We start from the raw sequence: 16,275 nt of genomic DNA on the forward strand, positions 1-16,275 counted from the left end.
AATTTGGAATTCACAATAGAAATCACCCTAAATACGGTAGTCCTCGAATTATGACCACAATTGAGTCCAAAATTTCTTTTGCTAAGAAATATAGTTTTACGACCTTTCTTGCTACAGTTTTTAAGTGAATCACTGCAGTTGTTAAGATAGTAGCATGGTTGTTAATCTGGTATCCTCAATGACTTTGTCAGAAGTTTGCAAAAGATAATTACATGACTCTGGGATAATCACATGACTCTGGGACAATGATAATCACATGACTCTGGGACATACAATAAATACATGTCAGTTGCCAAGCATCCAGATTTTGATTATGTGACATAGGAATGTCGCAATGGTCGTGAGTTTGAAAAACAGTCATATGGCACTTTTTTCAGTGTTGTTGAATGGTCACTAAGCAAATGGTTATAAGTCGAGGACTATCTATATCACTTATACCATTTAATCTAAAAAAACTTTATACCAGTTGTAATATTTAATATTATTATTGTGGGCATATCCACACTTAAGATTTACACTTCTTCTGCAGTTCTGTGGTTGTAGCAGCAAGTCACCTTTTTCAGACTGAGGTATCTTGGCTCTCTGACAGCAACTCTAGCAAATCCCATCTTTTCCCTCACTAATTACAATGTTATTAATTCCACATCTGTTGACACTGTTTAATCCAAGATTCCCTGCAAAGGTATCTGAGAATTTTGGAAGCAGGCTCAAAACAACACAAATCAAATGCTGCAAATATTTTCAATTCTACTCCCATTTAGGTTTTCGGCTTCCTTCAAATATTTCAGTATCAGGACAATTCCCAGCCAATACCAGAGGAGCTCACAGTACCATGAATTCCTCTTGGCACTATTATTCTTTTCAGAACCATAAGCAATGTTAACGTGGTTATGAACCGCACTGCAAAATGAATTTTGGAATTTGTCCACAGAGTTGAAATACTTAGGGAAAAAATGAGACTGATCTCTATGCACTATATTTTTTTAGTTTATTCGATCAATTGATCAATTTCTATATATGTCTGATTAGCATGCCTCTGATGGATCTAGGACAAAACACCACAGCTAACTTGCAACAGTCAACTCACTATGGCCAATCTGCCACAGCCAACTCACTACGCCAACTTACCATGGCACAATTCGCTACGGGACAAGAGTTACACTAATTTAGAGCTACATTAATTTAAGAAATTTAATATTGGTGGAACAGAATAATTAAAGAAAGGATGCAAAAGGAGGGACAAAATGAAATGTGAAAGATAAAATTTAAAATAATTTTTCAATTATTTTAAATAATTAAATTGAATTGTTGAACTGTCCCATGGTGAGTTGGTCACAGCCATTCCAGCCTCTCATAAGTATTGTTGAAGTAATGTAATGTAATAATCTGAGTAAATATTGAGAGAAAAATGTACTAAGCTAATGATAGTAGTTTAAACTAAACTACCTACCTAAACTAGTAGAGAAGCAAAATGAGAGAGATTTCATATATATACATATACATTACACACACACACCGTATATGTATGTATGTATGTATGTATGTATGTATGTATGTAATATTTTAAATAATATTTTAAATAATATTTTAAAAAATTAATCTTCCTCAGGAAAACTACAGTATTGCTGTAATCACATTAGTTATCATGCTAATCTGCCCAGGAAGCACTGACAATCTTTTGATATGCTGCTACTAAAAGACAGGCACCTGTCATCGTTCGGTTATCAGAATTGACCAAAGATTACAAGATAAGCAATCACTGAAACAACAATCTGTTCTCACCTTATACATTATAATTGCTATGGCTGCTATGTACTTGATTCGTTGTATCATATGCATTTCATTCATTTTTACTGTAAGCCTCCCATAATCACATTCTGTGTGTGAGATGGGCAGTTACATAAATTGATTAAATAAATAAATATGGTCAGTTGAAATTATAATTTTGCAATGGAATTAATTTTACAAATACTTGGCTATTGCATAGATGCAAGATGAGATGAGATGGAAAAAATAAATAAACGTTTTGTCCTTTTGGCGTTTACCTTTGGATCTCCAAGAACTGCAAATCCAACTGACAGCTTCCTTTTCTGGCCTCCACTCAAGGTTTTTGCTTGATTATCTTTAAAGAACTGCATATCCAAGTCTAATAAAACGTTCTGAACCTTACAAAATCCAGCAGAAAAGGGTTTTAATTATGTTTATTAGGTATATATTATGTATTATAATAATAAAATATTATGCATTATTATGTTTATTAATTATACAAGCATGTATACCATCCAATTCAATCTAGATTCTAGGCAATTTAAAATTGGAAACATTAAGAACACTCATAATAGTTTCACATCTTCTCACACCCAGCAATCAGCTGAACAGTTCAGTCAAGTGTTATCCCTGCCACCAGAGATTCATTGGAAGAGATTTTGAGATGCAAAACTTAGACACATACATGTACGCACTCAAGCATAGTTATAAAACTTGTTAAAAACCAGAATTTGGTTTGATAATAGGTATTTCCTTAGGGTGTCCCTAGTTTACAGTTTCTTTTAAAAAAGGAAAATATTATGAAATTAATCATTTCAAACTTAAATTACACACTTAATTCTATATTCTAATTTCCCATTAGAATATATATAAATTTCTTTAGTAATCCAGGTATATATGTATGTTAACTTTTTCAAAAGGTACATATGTAAATGGGCTTCAGCTTGATGAATGCTATGATGGATTATAGTCTTGCTGCAAAAAAACATTCTTGGTAATTTTATCAAAATTGTAACAGTGGGCACAGAATATAAGTGGTATTTAACTGACTCACCTCTTGTATTAAATCATTGGGAGGTATGCCTTTAACTGAGGCAATAATTGATAAATTCTCTTCCACAGTTAATACATCAAAAAAAATATCTATCTGTTGGCAAACTCCCATTATCTTTCTTACATCTAGCATTTCATCTATTTCAGAAACTTGATATCCATATATTGATGCAAAGCCTAATTTATAAAAATAGTGAAGAGAGGAAATAATCATATGGCTAACAACAGACAGAATACAGTGAAATAAGTATAGCTATCATAATACATTAAAAATTAAAAGAGAGAAAGAGTTGTCTGCTATAATAGATTACTCATGAAATCCAAATGAAACTTTATGCATTCATATTTGACACATTGTACACAATTTAAACATGCATCAAAGGGAAATGGGACATTATATCTTAAGCATTTTACATACTGAATGTATAGAACAACAAAGAGGATTTTAATGGGCAAGATTTTTAAAAGGTGGGCATAAAAAAGAAAAATGAAAACATTTTAACAATATATACCATCAGATGGTGGACACAATCCACAAAGAATATTCATCAAAGTTGTTTTGCCTGTTCCGCTGTGTCCAAGCAATGCTGTAATCTGGCCCTCATATATATCAAAGGATAAATCTATTAAAAAAAAATTAGTAGGGGAATTATGTATATCAATAAGTATTGCTGATAGCCCCATCATAAACATTTAGAATGTCATTGAAATAACATTTTATTGACCCTTAAGTGGCATGCTTTAGCATATGCATATATATTCAGCATTTATACTGAACATAATTAAAGTCCTCGAAGAATTAACAAATCATGATTGCTAAGAGTTACTCGCCTAGATCACTGTTAACAAAGTGCAAGAATTCCAGTTTCACAGATTACTGAAAATTAAACACTCTTACTTTTCAAAGCCTCCACAATTTCATCCTTTTTAACAAAAGATTTCTCAATATGGCTGATTCTGAAAAAAAAACAAAAAACAGGCAGATGCAATTTTTAAGAACAGATACAATTTTTAAGAAATCAGAGTACATTGTAGTTTTTACATGCATGATGTTTAGCTGATTTGGACCAGAACTAAAGACAACATGGAAAAATGGACAATGATATTTACTGAGAATATGGCACTAGTCAAACAACTATCCAACTTTTACAGCCCCCCCACCCCCGGGACTGACATGTACACAGAAGATTTGCTGCTTGGAAATACCCATGCCATCAATGTGGCCCAGTGTTGGGCTAGAACTATATAAATTTATGTTTTTTATTAAAGTTTTAATCTTTCAAATTTAAATTAATAATTTTCTCTTTTCTAGTTCCTGCATTTCTGACACAAGATGAGATGAGACAAGACATGCAAGGAAGTCTCTTTCTTGATCTGGTCTACCTTGACGGTTGACATACAAATGCTTTTTATGGTGGTGTTGTAAAAGGGTATGGAAACCAATGCCAACCAACATCCAATATGGATTGTTTTCCCTTGGGCTATAAATCACCACAGCCCTATAAAGAACACACACAAAATAACTTCACATGGCAGAGTAAAGAATACTTATATATGAAAATTATCATATAATATTTAAATGGCAGATAATATTTAGTTTCCACATTCCTGAACCTTAAAAAGAAAAAGTGTATTCAACTAAAGTCGCTCTTTATTTGTGGCGGCATAAACAAATTACCCTGTTATTTTCTTACATACAAAATATGTATTAATTGGCATTGTGGATTTAAATTTAATCAATTTAAATTTAATCAAAATTAATCTGTCATACCTGATAGCTTCTTTTCCCCTAAATTCAGAAGGTATAGGTTCAATGACCTGATTGAAATCTAGGTTTTCATTACTACAGTTCTCATGCAATTCTTCATAATTTCTTCTTTTTTTTATCCAAAATGAGGGCTTTAAAAAGAAGAAAAAACTCCGTCGCAATCCATAGGCTCCTGGAAATAAAGTACCCATATATAAAGGGTAAATATTTAATATTTTGGAGTACTGAGGCAGTTCAAAAAGGTGGTTTTAAACTATGTACGCAACAATGAAAAGAAATGCTCCGATTGATCAAGACCACATTTCTCCCACTAGCTTGTACCATTTCACTTTTGAGCACTACTCTTTTTTCGCAAATGTACTCCCTTTTTAACTTAGCAAAACTAATAGTTATAAGCAAGATCAGGTAGAAAAGTAATTTGAAAATGTTGTTCCTATTTAAGACAAACTAAGAAAGCAAAGTATATACTGTCAAGGCTTGCCAGCAAAAATAGTACCATAGTCCATTTAGTTGTCAACAGATGTGATTTTAATGGTCAGATTTATTTCAGTACTTAGAAAATGCACAAGAAATGATTTAAAATGGTTAACCCTGAATAAGGTATATCTTCATTTGATCCTGAACTAGATAGTTGATTTATGACTGGAGTTCCAGATTCACAGGTGCCTGAAGAGATTTTCTCCATTTGTCAATTGGCAGTCTTTATGTGAGAAAAATGTAGGCAGAGAGCATGTACAATTACTCACATGCCTATATAATTTATGTAGTGTGACTCTGTATTTCCTTATGCAGCCCATAAACTGTTATCTTGAAATATACATTTGAACGTTTATCCTGCTGCATAAAAAAATTGTTCCCTAATTGGCTGGATTTACACAATGAAACCATTCATAACATGATTTATTTTTGATTGCATGATATGAAGCCATGTATTATGATTTGAAAACCATGGGTTATGGCACATTAAGTTGCGCAAACTCAGCCAACTTTAGTTTATACAACAATTAAGGTTTAACATACCATGGCTTAGCACAATTTGTAAATTAGTAATAGCAACAACACTTAGACTTATAGATCACTTTACAGTGCTTTACATCCCTCTCTAAGCGGTTTATGGAGTCAACATATTGCCCCCAACAATCTGGGTCCTCATTTTACCCACCTTGGAAGGATGGAAGGCTGAGTCAACCAATGAACAGTGGGTTCCCTTAACAACTGTGGCATTGGGTTAACAACTGCCACAAAAAAAATGTTGTAAAATCAGGTCAGTCATGTGATGATCTACTTTATGATCATCACAACTTAAAACCACTAATGAATGAGCAGGCTCCATTACGGTTGTAAATCAAGGACTATACGTAATGCCTTCTTTCTGAGCTTCTGTAATATATATGAATGTTGCAGAATGTTAAACACCATGGATGCTCTCTCTCACTAAGACTAAGTTTCAGATTCAAAATTACTTCTTCCCTACTTAAGTACTGTATCTGAACGGTTACTGAATATATGTCACCATTTATATTCTTTTCCAGTTGTAATAAACATACCTGGAATCACCTGATCAAAGTAAATCCCTAGGAGTAGATACAGCATGCTATCAAGAGCCAATAGCGTAAAAGTAATAATTAGTGGATAAGGGCCATGGGTTAAATGTGAGAAAACGGCTCCGTGTTCATAATCTTCCAGATGTATAACCTGCAAGGAAATGTGAAAGTGCTGTGGCATTAAAATATTAAGGAAAAGTTAAGAGTTGCATAACTAATTATCAGAGAATAATGAGAGGGAAATCTCCCCCAAGATGAATTCAGATTGGAACCAGCAGCTACAAGCTAATGAATGCTCAGAAAATCAGACCTTACATTTATTAGATTTTCTCCTCTCCAAGCCTTCATTTCTGGGTTGCAGCTGACAATACAACAGAAATTGTGGCCAAACAGCAAAAAGGAATATTGGGGAGCGACATGTAATAAAGAGGCTATATATTTTACATCTTTCTTAATTTAAACTAAACTCTGTACCCACAGACACCCATATAACAAAACATGGCTGAAATATGCATTGTGATGTTCTAATACAAATCCCATCCTTTTGTAGATGCGTCCTGACATTGGATGCAAGACGCTAGTTATAAGATTTCCATCAGGATATCATGACATGTGTAGTATCACTTGGCCCCTTTCCCTCCCAGATACCTGTGATTGTAATTTCACATTATTCTTATAATTTATTATAAGAATAAATTCTCCCTCCTATGCTTCATCCCACTACAACTGCATTCTGCTATAGAAGTGTGTTGGAAAAAACAATTTCTCCAGAGAAACCAATATATGGCTTAATATCATGGTTCTGGGACATAAAATGTACTCTAAGCAAAGAGAAAAACAGAGTGGAAAATTTTCCTGCCAAGAGGGAATAGCACAGGGGTGAAATGTAAAATTTGTTACTACCGGTTCTGTGGGCGTGGCTTGGTGGGGGGGTAATGTGACTGGGTGGACGTGGCCAACTTTTTTTTTTTTTTTACTTTTCAAAGCATTTTTAAAAATATCTCTCTGCCGATCAGGCAACTCAGCTGGGGTCGTCAGAGAGGCTTTTTAAAAAATACCTCTCTGACGATCCCAGCTGAGTTGCCTGATCAGCAGAGAGGTATTTTTTAAAAAATACCTCTCTGCCAATCAGGCAACTCAGCTGGGATCCTCAGAGACTTTTCAAAGCATTTTTTTTACCGCCTCTTCGGCCAAGAGGTTGCAGAAAAAAATGCTTTGAAAAGCCTCTGATGATCCCAGCTAAGCCGCACGATCATCAGAGGCTTTTTTATTTTATTTTTAAAAGCATTTTTTCTTCGGAAGAGGTTGTAGAAAAAATGTTTTTAAAAGTAAAAAAAAAAGCCTCTGATGATCGTGCGGCTCAGCTGGACATGGTGGCGGGGGGGCGGCCGCAGGGATTTTTGCTACCGGTTGTCCGAACCACCTGCCGTCATCGCTACCAGATCGGGCGTCCGGTCTGAACCAGGAGCATTTCACCCCCTAGAATAGCAGGAAAAAGGGTTTTTGCAGCTTGAATTTATAGCAAAACGAAACTGACTGGAAGTGACATTTATATCAAAAGCGAATATTAAAGCTCATGAAAAACTATGCCTAGATCTAAGGCAATACAAACTTATACAAACCATTGAACAGTGGATTCGCTGTGGTAATGCCATTCATACAGTATATAGCATGAAAGCTTATGATATGAGATTAGTTCTTTTTGTTGAAATCAAATGCCAACTCACAAATCTCTGTGCAAATTTTAATTAAGATGGAATTAGTGCACAGCTTTCAAGGTTAAAAAGACATACTCATTTTAAAAATAAAATACCCATTTTGAATTGATAAATCCATTAAAAAATAAGTATTACATTTCCTGAATGTTTGAATCATGGATATATGTGACATGTATCAAAGTAGAATAAACTCCAGTGGGTCACAAATAATGGTAACAGGCCAATAGAATGTTTTACTGACCTGTGCAACCCCAACTAAAAATGTGCACTCACAGAGTGGACTTAATGACCACACAAAGGATTTTGGGAAGTCTTGCAGCAGGACGATAGTCACACCTATAGCACCAAAAGCCACAGTTGTGAAATACTGCGCTGAGCCAGCATTCGAGGATTTCTTAAAAAGCGATGTTAGCATAAATGCAAAAGAAATCTAAAGAAAAATAGAAAACACGTTTCAGAGTGCAAGAAATCTCACTTCAAAATATCAAAATCAGATTTTTATATGTGGCCACTTATTTCAAAAGACAAAAACTGATCTCTATCTCACACCTCACACAGAACTTCCTACAGAGAGTAGGAAAAATGTGTAGGGAGTACATTGTTTACTATCATTTCAGGTACATTTCTGTCTATGCATATCTTATCCTTGAAAGAGAGACTGTTCTCACATTTGAGATTTCAAACCTTCTATGCACTAAAATTGTGATGTTCCAAGACAGCAAAGGCCCTATTAAAAACTTCCTCATTCTGGGTGATACAGTTATAAATTTAAAAAATTAAACTGTGCAGTACTCAGAACTTAAACTGAGTACAAGTTTAGAATAGAATAGAATAGAATAGAATAGAATAGAATAGAATAGAATAGAATAGAATAGAATAGAATAGAATAGAATAGAATAGAATAGAATAGAATAGGAATAGGAATAGGAATAGGAATAGGAATAGGAATCTGGAAGGGACCTTGGAGGTCTTCTAGTCCAGCCCCCTGCTCAAGCAGAAGAACCTATACTATTTCAGATAAGTGGCTGTCTAGTCTCTTCTTGAAAACCTCCAGTTCTGGTTCAGCTTCCTCCACTTCTTACACAACAGACATGACTGTTATTAACCAGCAGCCAAAATGTGAAGACTTATTTTTAGAAAGAATCAAGTAAATGTCTCCTACTGCAAAGCTTGGACTGCTGAATTAGATCACTCCTACTAAGATAATGGAGAGGCCTTCGTACTGGGGCAGGTGGATAGCATACTGAGATACCCACTCTCCTTAAGGAAGGGCTTTCCCTCAGACAAATAGCTTGCTTTTTTCATAACTATGCAATTATTATTGGAGAACATATTTGTTTAGTGAAGCTTAAACTCTTTTCTGTATACACATAATTTTAACATGGCTATGTTAACACATTATAATGTTATGTGCAATATTATGACGCAATCTAGGTTTTTGAATTTTTGTTTCATTTAGGGCCTTGACTGGTTAAAAAAAAATATATGAGGGATTTTGTTTTGTTTTTGCAGCTTGATTGTCTAGCTCTACAAGGGAAGAACATTCATCTATATAAATAATACCTAATACTCGCTTTGCCATATGGGTAAATTGCCATGATATTATTGTTTCCTATTTTGGATAAAGTACAGGTAATTCATAACCGATTACCCTAATAGAGCCTGCCTACTATGGTTGTAAGTAGTGACAGCATAAAGCGGGTCATCCACATGACTGACTCATTTTTTATAGCAGTTGTTAAACAAATGCCACAGTAGTTAAATTAATCAATTTTTCGCTATGGGGCATTTTTGCCAAAAAATTTAAGTAAACATTCTAAATCACTGCTTATGACTGAGGGATGCTGCAAACAGCTGTAAACATAAGCTGGTTGCCGAGTCCCAAAATGCAGTCACATGACTGCAGGGGTGGTTGTGGCCTTAGCTGTCAGAACAGGGTTATAAGTACCTTTAGGGGGAGGTCTGTTGTAACTTTAAATGGTCGCTAAGTGACCAGTCCTAAGATGACCTGTAATATTACTGAGTCCTTTCCAATAATTGTTTCTTAACTGAATGGGTTTTTCATAAATGGGCATTGAGTAGTAATGGGGTGTTATCCTTAGAACTGAAATTCTTTGGAATTTATTTCAAAAGGTTGTTTCAAAAAGTACAGGAATATGAATATAGATTTATCCAGTGGTTGCATCCTGCCGGTTTAATAACCAGTTCAGTGATACACTGTGTGTGTGCACGCATTTTTTACAAAACTAACCTTCCACGTTACTTCTGGGGAGTAATATAGCTGAGGTGCGGCAATCTGCTCTGCTGCGCGAATCAGCTGAGAGGATAAAGGTAAGTAAAGCGCAGGGGGGGCGGGCCCACCTGATCGTTGGAGCGAACCGGTTCACTCCCAGCTGATCGTCAGAGCTACTGGTTCGTCCGAATCAGTTTGAACCGGTTGAATCCCACCCCCAGTTTTATCTATATTTCTTTAAAGCAGCCATGGCTTTTCCCAGAATTATGTCATAGCCGCAGAAGACAGTTCCAGGATCCTGAGTTGTGAATATCTTCTCATTCCTACATGTTTCAAAGCAACTTTTCTGATTATTTGGGAAGTGTTGAATATCCACATATAATACTGTTCCTGATTTGGCAGAATACTTATGGATGATTGGGATAATTACCCATTTTCCTGTGCTGTTCTTTGTTTAAAACAATGCATATGCCTGAACTACACATGTTCCTGGCATATATTTTAAATGTAAATGTCTGAATTGTTGGCTACCTTTGTACAAAGTTCCTAGAATTATTCCCTAGGAACATCAACAGCCAGGTGAACTCACACTTGTTAACACAGTATCCACAACAGAGTGACAAGGAGTGCATTCACACACAAATACACACACACACACACTTACGGAGGATATTCCATATAGGAAAAAAAGAAGAAATATCACAAAGCTGCTACTTTGAGGAAAGAGTGAAGAGAATGTTGCAATGATCGACATGAGAAAGGACATAACAAATATCAGACTGGAGTATAGCAAGACCCAAGACAGCCTAGAAAAAAGAAGCACAAAACAAAGATTCGTGAATTTAAAGTAACCCATGCAAATTATTAATTTGAAAGAAAATATTCAGGGCAATGAATAGGGCCAGCACTTTTAGAAGTTCTTACATGAAATAAATAAAGCAAAGAAACATAGAACTGTAGCAGATATTATAACAGTACAAAATAATTGCTTTATCTCTTGTAACATATTAGATTAATTAAACTTCAAAAGAAGATAGTTTTCTATTAAGTATTGGCTATTAATGGGTGGAAAACAATTAATATTAGATTTATGGGTTTTTTTTAGTGGAAGGAATATAATTATTCACAAATATTATTTTAATGAAAAGGCTGTACTATTCCAACATGTTAAAATAAATTGTTTTAAAATTCATCTAAAAATTACTGCTTGAATCTGAGATTTATCCTAAGGCTAATATTATCTCCACAGGAAGAGTTTTCCTCTGGATTCCACCTTGCCTCCTAGGTTCCAGTCATTCTCCTTTTATCCTCCTTGCCCAGCTGATACTATTTATTTTTATTTTTATTTTTCTATTTCTATTTATCAGGACAGAGCCAGTCTGGTGTACGATTAAGGCATCAGGCTAAAACTGGGAGAGTTTGAATTCTAGTCTTGCCTTGGGCTTAGCTGGGTGCCCTTGGGCCAGTGACTTTCTCCCAGTCCTAGGAAGAAGCCAATGGCCAAGTACTTCTGAAAAACCTTGCCAAGAAAACTGCAGGGACTTGTCCAGGTAATCTCCATAAATCCAACACAATTAACAAGAAAAAAAATATTAACCACCCAACACCAATTTAGAAAACTAAATTTTCTGAAAAATATACAATCAGTGCAATGACGTTTAAATTCATCTCTGGCTTATCCCTCAGTGACTAAGTTACCTTGAAACTGAGATCTTGTTACAATTGATTACGGTTGTTTAAATGTTCCTCCAGCAAATTAGTCAAACTAGGTTTAACATTTTTTCTGTACTCAAGTGGTTTCATCTGCTTTTACTCCATTCTCACTCTGAAATTTTTACAGAATAGCAATAGCATTGGAAAATAGAAATTTAATTTAATTTAAAATAAATAACAGACTGTAGAACTAAAAAAAAAAAAATGTATAAGGAAGGAACAGGAAGCAAATATGGAAAATTGGTGAAAGAGAATGAAATAAATTAGAATGGGATTGTAAACATGTACCGAAGATGAAAGAAGCCTAAATTTTAGTTTCCATGATTTCATGAAAACTAGAAGCATGGATTAAACAGAACAATGGAGATAGTCCTCTGTTACTGACCACAATTGGGACCGGCAACTCTATCACTAAAAACTGCAGTCACTAAATGATGAATCATATGACCACACCAGATTTACAATGTCACTTCTGCTACCATCATTAAGCGAATCACCATGGTTGTTAAGAGACCTTGTGTCTTTGACTTATCATTTCCCTTCCACCTTCTCCATTAATTTTGCTTATCAAACGTTGGTTGTGAAGATTGCAAATGGCAATCACATGACCGTAGCATGCTGTGACAATTATGCATGCCAGTTATGAACCACCTGAATGGTAATTAGGTCACTGCGGAATGCTGTGACCGTCATAAATGTCAGGAGTAATCACAAAACTGTTGTTTCCCCCCCCTCCCACTGTTAAAACTTCGAATGTTTGCTAAGCAAGGCAGCCAGTAAGCAAGTACTACCTATACTTTGGACTGCTACTTCAAAGACATAAGGGAAACAATTAGGCAAAAAACTAAGTTGGAAAGATGCTGATTCCAGGAAAACCTGTAATCAATTAGTTTTTGAATTTGTTACTCCGCAATGTTTTAGAAGAGCCCAATCCAAATTACAGAGAATTACGGTACGTTATGGTATTATAAATGATGAAAGGTATCTGCACTTTAAAATCCCTCATTGTGTCCTACTACATAAATGCTTTGTTGTTCCTGCCTATAAGCATTGAGGTACAGATGCTTTTGTATGGAGGTGATCATCACAAGATGTTGATATGATTTTGTAACTATACAGTTTTTAAAAGAAGTTAATAGTGTTGTCATTGTTAAATAAATATAGTCATGGTCAAAGATGACATTCAGGTAGTCCTTGACGTACGACCACAATTGAGCCCAAAATTTCTGTTTGCTAAGTGAGACATTTGTTAAGTTAGTTTTGCCCCATTTTATGACCTTTCTTGCCACAGTTGTTAAGTGAATCACTGCACTTGTTAAATTAGTAACACAGTTGTTAAGTGAATCTGGATTCCCCATTGACTTTACTTGTCAGGAAGCTGCAAATGTGATCACATGACCCCTGGACACTGCAACCATCATAAATATGAGTCAGTTGCCAAGCATTTGATCACATGACCATGGGGATGCTATAATGGTTGTAACTGTGAAAAATGGCCATAAGTCACTTTTTTCGGTGATGCTGTAACTTCAAACTGTCACTAAGTGAACTGTTGTAAGTCGAGGACTATCTGTACTTTTGTGTAAGAGAGCCTGAAGTACAGATTAGGATGCTTCTCTCATGATCTTCAACAGCCTTGTATAAGCAAAAAGATTCAATATATCTTGCATCACCTTTCAAGAAATACTCTACTTTTCTTAAACTACTATTTCCAAACATTTTTTTCTGTTTTGGCATAGCTTTGAATTTTATTACATTCTAGTACAGGGGTGTCAAACTCAATTTCATTGAGGACCGCATCAGGGCTGTGGCTGACCTCGGGGGGCTGGGTGGGCATGGCTGACTGGGTGGGTGTGACCAACTGGGGGTGTGTGGCCAGCTTGACGCCACCCCCCAAACTGCTGGCATGTTTCCTTTTCACGTTGGGTAGACCAGGCTGAAGCCACACTGGCCTGATCTTTCCTCTTTGCATTGGGTAGACCAGGATGGCCCTGCAGGCTGGATCCAACCACATTGTGGGCTAGAACTGGCCAGAGGCCTTGAGTTTTACACCCCTGTTCTAATAGCATTAAAAAGTTATAGATTTAATTTAAATAATCATTAACCATATCTATTGTAGGTTAACAAATATTATTTCAAAACAGCAATTGTTAACTCAAAAGAACTGACTCCTATATGATAGCTAAAGCACAAAAGAAAAACTCCAGTTGTTGAAAATTATTTAACACATTTGGAAGAAAATATATAAATAGTAAATAAGAAGTATTAAAAAAAAAGATAAAAGGACAGAAATAACTCACAAACAATAATATAACAACACAATCTAGGACATATACTTACCATATTCACTCAAAACAGATTCTATTTTGTTATACAAACATTGTCCAGAGCATTATATTTAATTAGAAAAACTGTTATACTCCAATGTTCCAGTCAACATGTGAAAAGAATTGGAGAAGATATTATTTTTACTTGTTTATGTTTGAGATTTTTGGACAAAAAACTCTATGCCAGTTGGGTGACTTTGGGTAAGTCACTCTCTCTTTCAGCCCAATCCACCTCATAGAGTTTTTGTTATGGGGAAAATAGGAGGAGGAAAGAGTATTAGGTATGTTCACTGCCTTGAGTTATTTATTTATTAAATAAACTCACATACCAAAATGCCGTATCTTGAAGTCCCATCACTATTAAAAATTCTTTCAGTTTCTTCTCTTTTTCTGTCATGATATGGATTGTCAAATAATATCCAAATGGCGAAAAAGCAATCACTAAGTAAATCAGAATGACTCCACGAAAAAAATAATCGATTTCCACTACAGCAGATTTCCCCATTATGACAACTTCTGTTTCCTCCAGGCCTTCCAAAACGGAATGATTGGTCTTAAACTTAGGGGCGGGAAAAAGGAAAAGTTAAAATAAGTTGAATATTACCAGAGCTCTTGCAGATTGTGTCTGTTTTCAAAATCAGAGATAAGCTTGAATATATCAAAGGGGAAAATCCAGTCTTGCCCAATTGAAAATCTGATCCTGACAGCATTTCTTCCTCCTGTCTCCACCCCCACCCCCACCCTCCTATGCTTTTTCAGGTCTGCTATTCAGGATTCTACTACCATCTCAAACAGGTTGATTGACTTATTTCAATTTATATAAGCCGAAGACACCAGCCTGAAGATGACGAGTGGGACCTCGTCGAAACATCGTCAAGATACTCTCAATCTTACATGGGAAAAGACCCGAATACGCCAAGACTTGCATACCTGTACCCGTGAAAATCTACGAAAACAAGTATATGTGTATGTATATATCAGGATATACTGATCATCATTTCAGAAATATTTCCTTACCGGATTTATCAATGCGTTCAACAATAGTAGAGTTTCTAATGTACTAGAAAATTTCTTAAAAATTCAGAGATACTTCAGAGATGGATTGCCTTAAAGTAGCCCATGTTGGAAATATATAGCACAGTCAAACATCAGGAGATGACCCATGGGAAATATTTTAGGACAATATGTATTAGTTATATCATGAAATGCTTTATAATTTTTATGTTTTAAAATGTTTTATAACATTTGTCAAATTTCAATTGCATAAAAGTCATGAGTCCCAGATTTTGGATGTAGTCTATTAGTTAGCGCATTTGAAGTACTTGGTTAAAAAAAAAAATGCCCTATGATGCCCTATTTCACCCAGTTAAAGGTTACACAGCATTTAGTAGTGTACAGATATTAAAGTTATATAGAACAGCAACTTAGTAGGACCAGTTCTTTCCTTGGAAATGGAAACAAATAAATTACTAATTATTTACCTTAAATATTGAAACACTGGGAGTTTTATTAATTGTTTTGTAGGAGTCTGAGAATGCCTTGCTCCTCATGGAGAAATCCTAATCTATGTCTTCTCAGATGTGAATGAATGCTGCCAATGTTTATATGCCACACTACATACTAATGGGGCTTATGTATCTTGGTTTAGTATGGTTAACCTAAGGCAGCGATGGCGAATCTTTTCGGCACTGAGTGCCCAAACTGGAACGAATGTGCGCACGCACCTGAGTCCCGAAAACCCAAAGATCAGCTGACTGGTGTACATGTGCGTGGCAGTCACCTGGTCTTCTGGTTTCCGATGTGTGCATGCACCTGGCCAGCTGGTCTTCATGCATGACAGAGCGCCGGAAAGTCAAAGACCAGGTGGCTGGCATGTGCATGCGCACCAGCCAGCTGGTCTTTGGATTTCCGGGGCTCCGGCATACGTGAAGACCAGCTGGCCAGGTGCATGCACACACCGGAAACCAAAAGAGCAGCTGGTTATGGCACGTGTGCCCACAGAGAGGGCTCTGCGTGCCACACCTGGCACGAATGTCATAGGTTCAACATCACGGACCTAAACCATATTTTCTTGCTATTGATTGTGAACTTAACAAGCTACAATTTATTCAATTAATCACTTTAATAAATAACGATTTATGTGATATTCCCA

General features: G+C 35.7%; 1 protein-coding gene across 2 annotated transcripts in view; it reads right to left on the reverse strand.

Annotated features, from left to right (window-relative positions):
- LOC117662941 (cholesterol transporter ABCA5-like) overlaps positions 1 to 16,275 on the reverse strand; it is a 48,350-nt gene that overhangs the window by 25,420 nt on the left and 6,655 nt on the right. Inside the window, exons 6-14 of one of the 2 annotated variants that reach the window (XM_087887026.1) lie at positions 14,453 to 14,682; positions 10,748 to 10,889; positions 8,092 to 8,280; positions 6,136 to 6,283; positions 4,592 to 4,760; positions 3,719 to 3,777; positions 3,333 to 3,443; positions 2,822 to 2,997; positions 2,046 to 2,165 (exon numbers count right to left, since the gene is read on the reverse strand). In XM_087887026.1, coding sequence (XP_087743152.1) covers positions 2,046 to 2,165; positions 2,822 to 2,997; positions 3,333 to 3,443; positions 3,719 to 3,777; positions 4,592 to 4,760; positions 6,136 to 6,283; positions 8,092 to 8,280; positions 10,748 to 10,889; positions 14,453 to 14,682 — 1,344 coding nt within the window. The remainder of the gene's footprint in view (positions 1 to 2,045; positions 2,166 to 2,821; positions 2,998 to 3,332; positions 3,444 to 3,718; positions 3,778 to 4,591; positions 4,761 to 6,135; positions 6,284 to 8,091; positions 8,281 to 10,747; positions 10,890 to 14,452; positions 14,683 to 16,275) is intronic. The other variant, XM_087887027.1, reaches the window with a different exon arrangement.

Source organism: Pantherophis guttatus, chromosome 2 (assembly GCF_059756535.1).
Source record: "Pantherophis guttatus breed Tessera chromosome 2, ASM5975653v1, whole genome shotgun sequence".
Lineage (NCBI taxonomy): Eukaryota > Metazoa > Chordata > Lepidosauria > Squamata > Colubridae > Pantherophis > Pantherophis guttatus.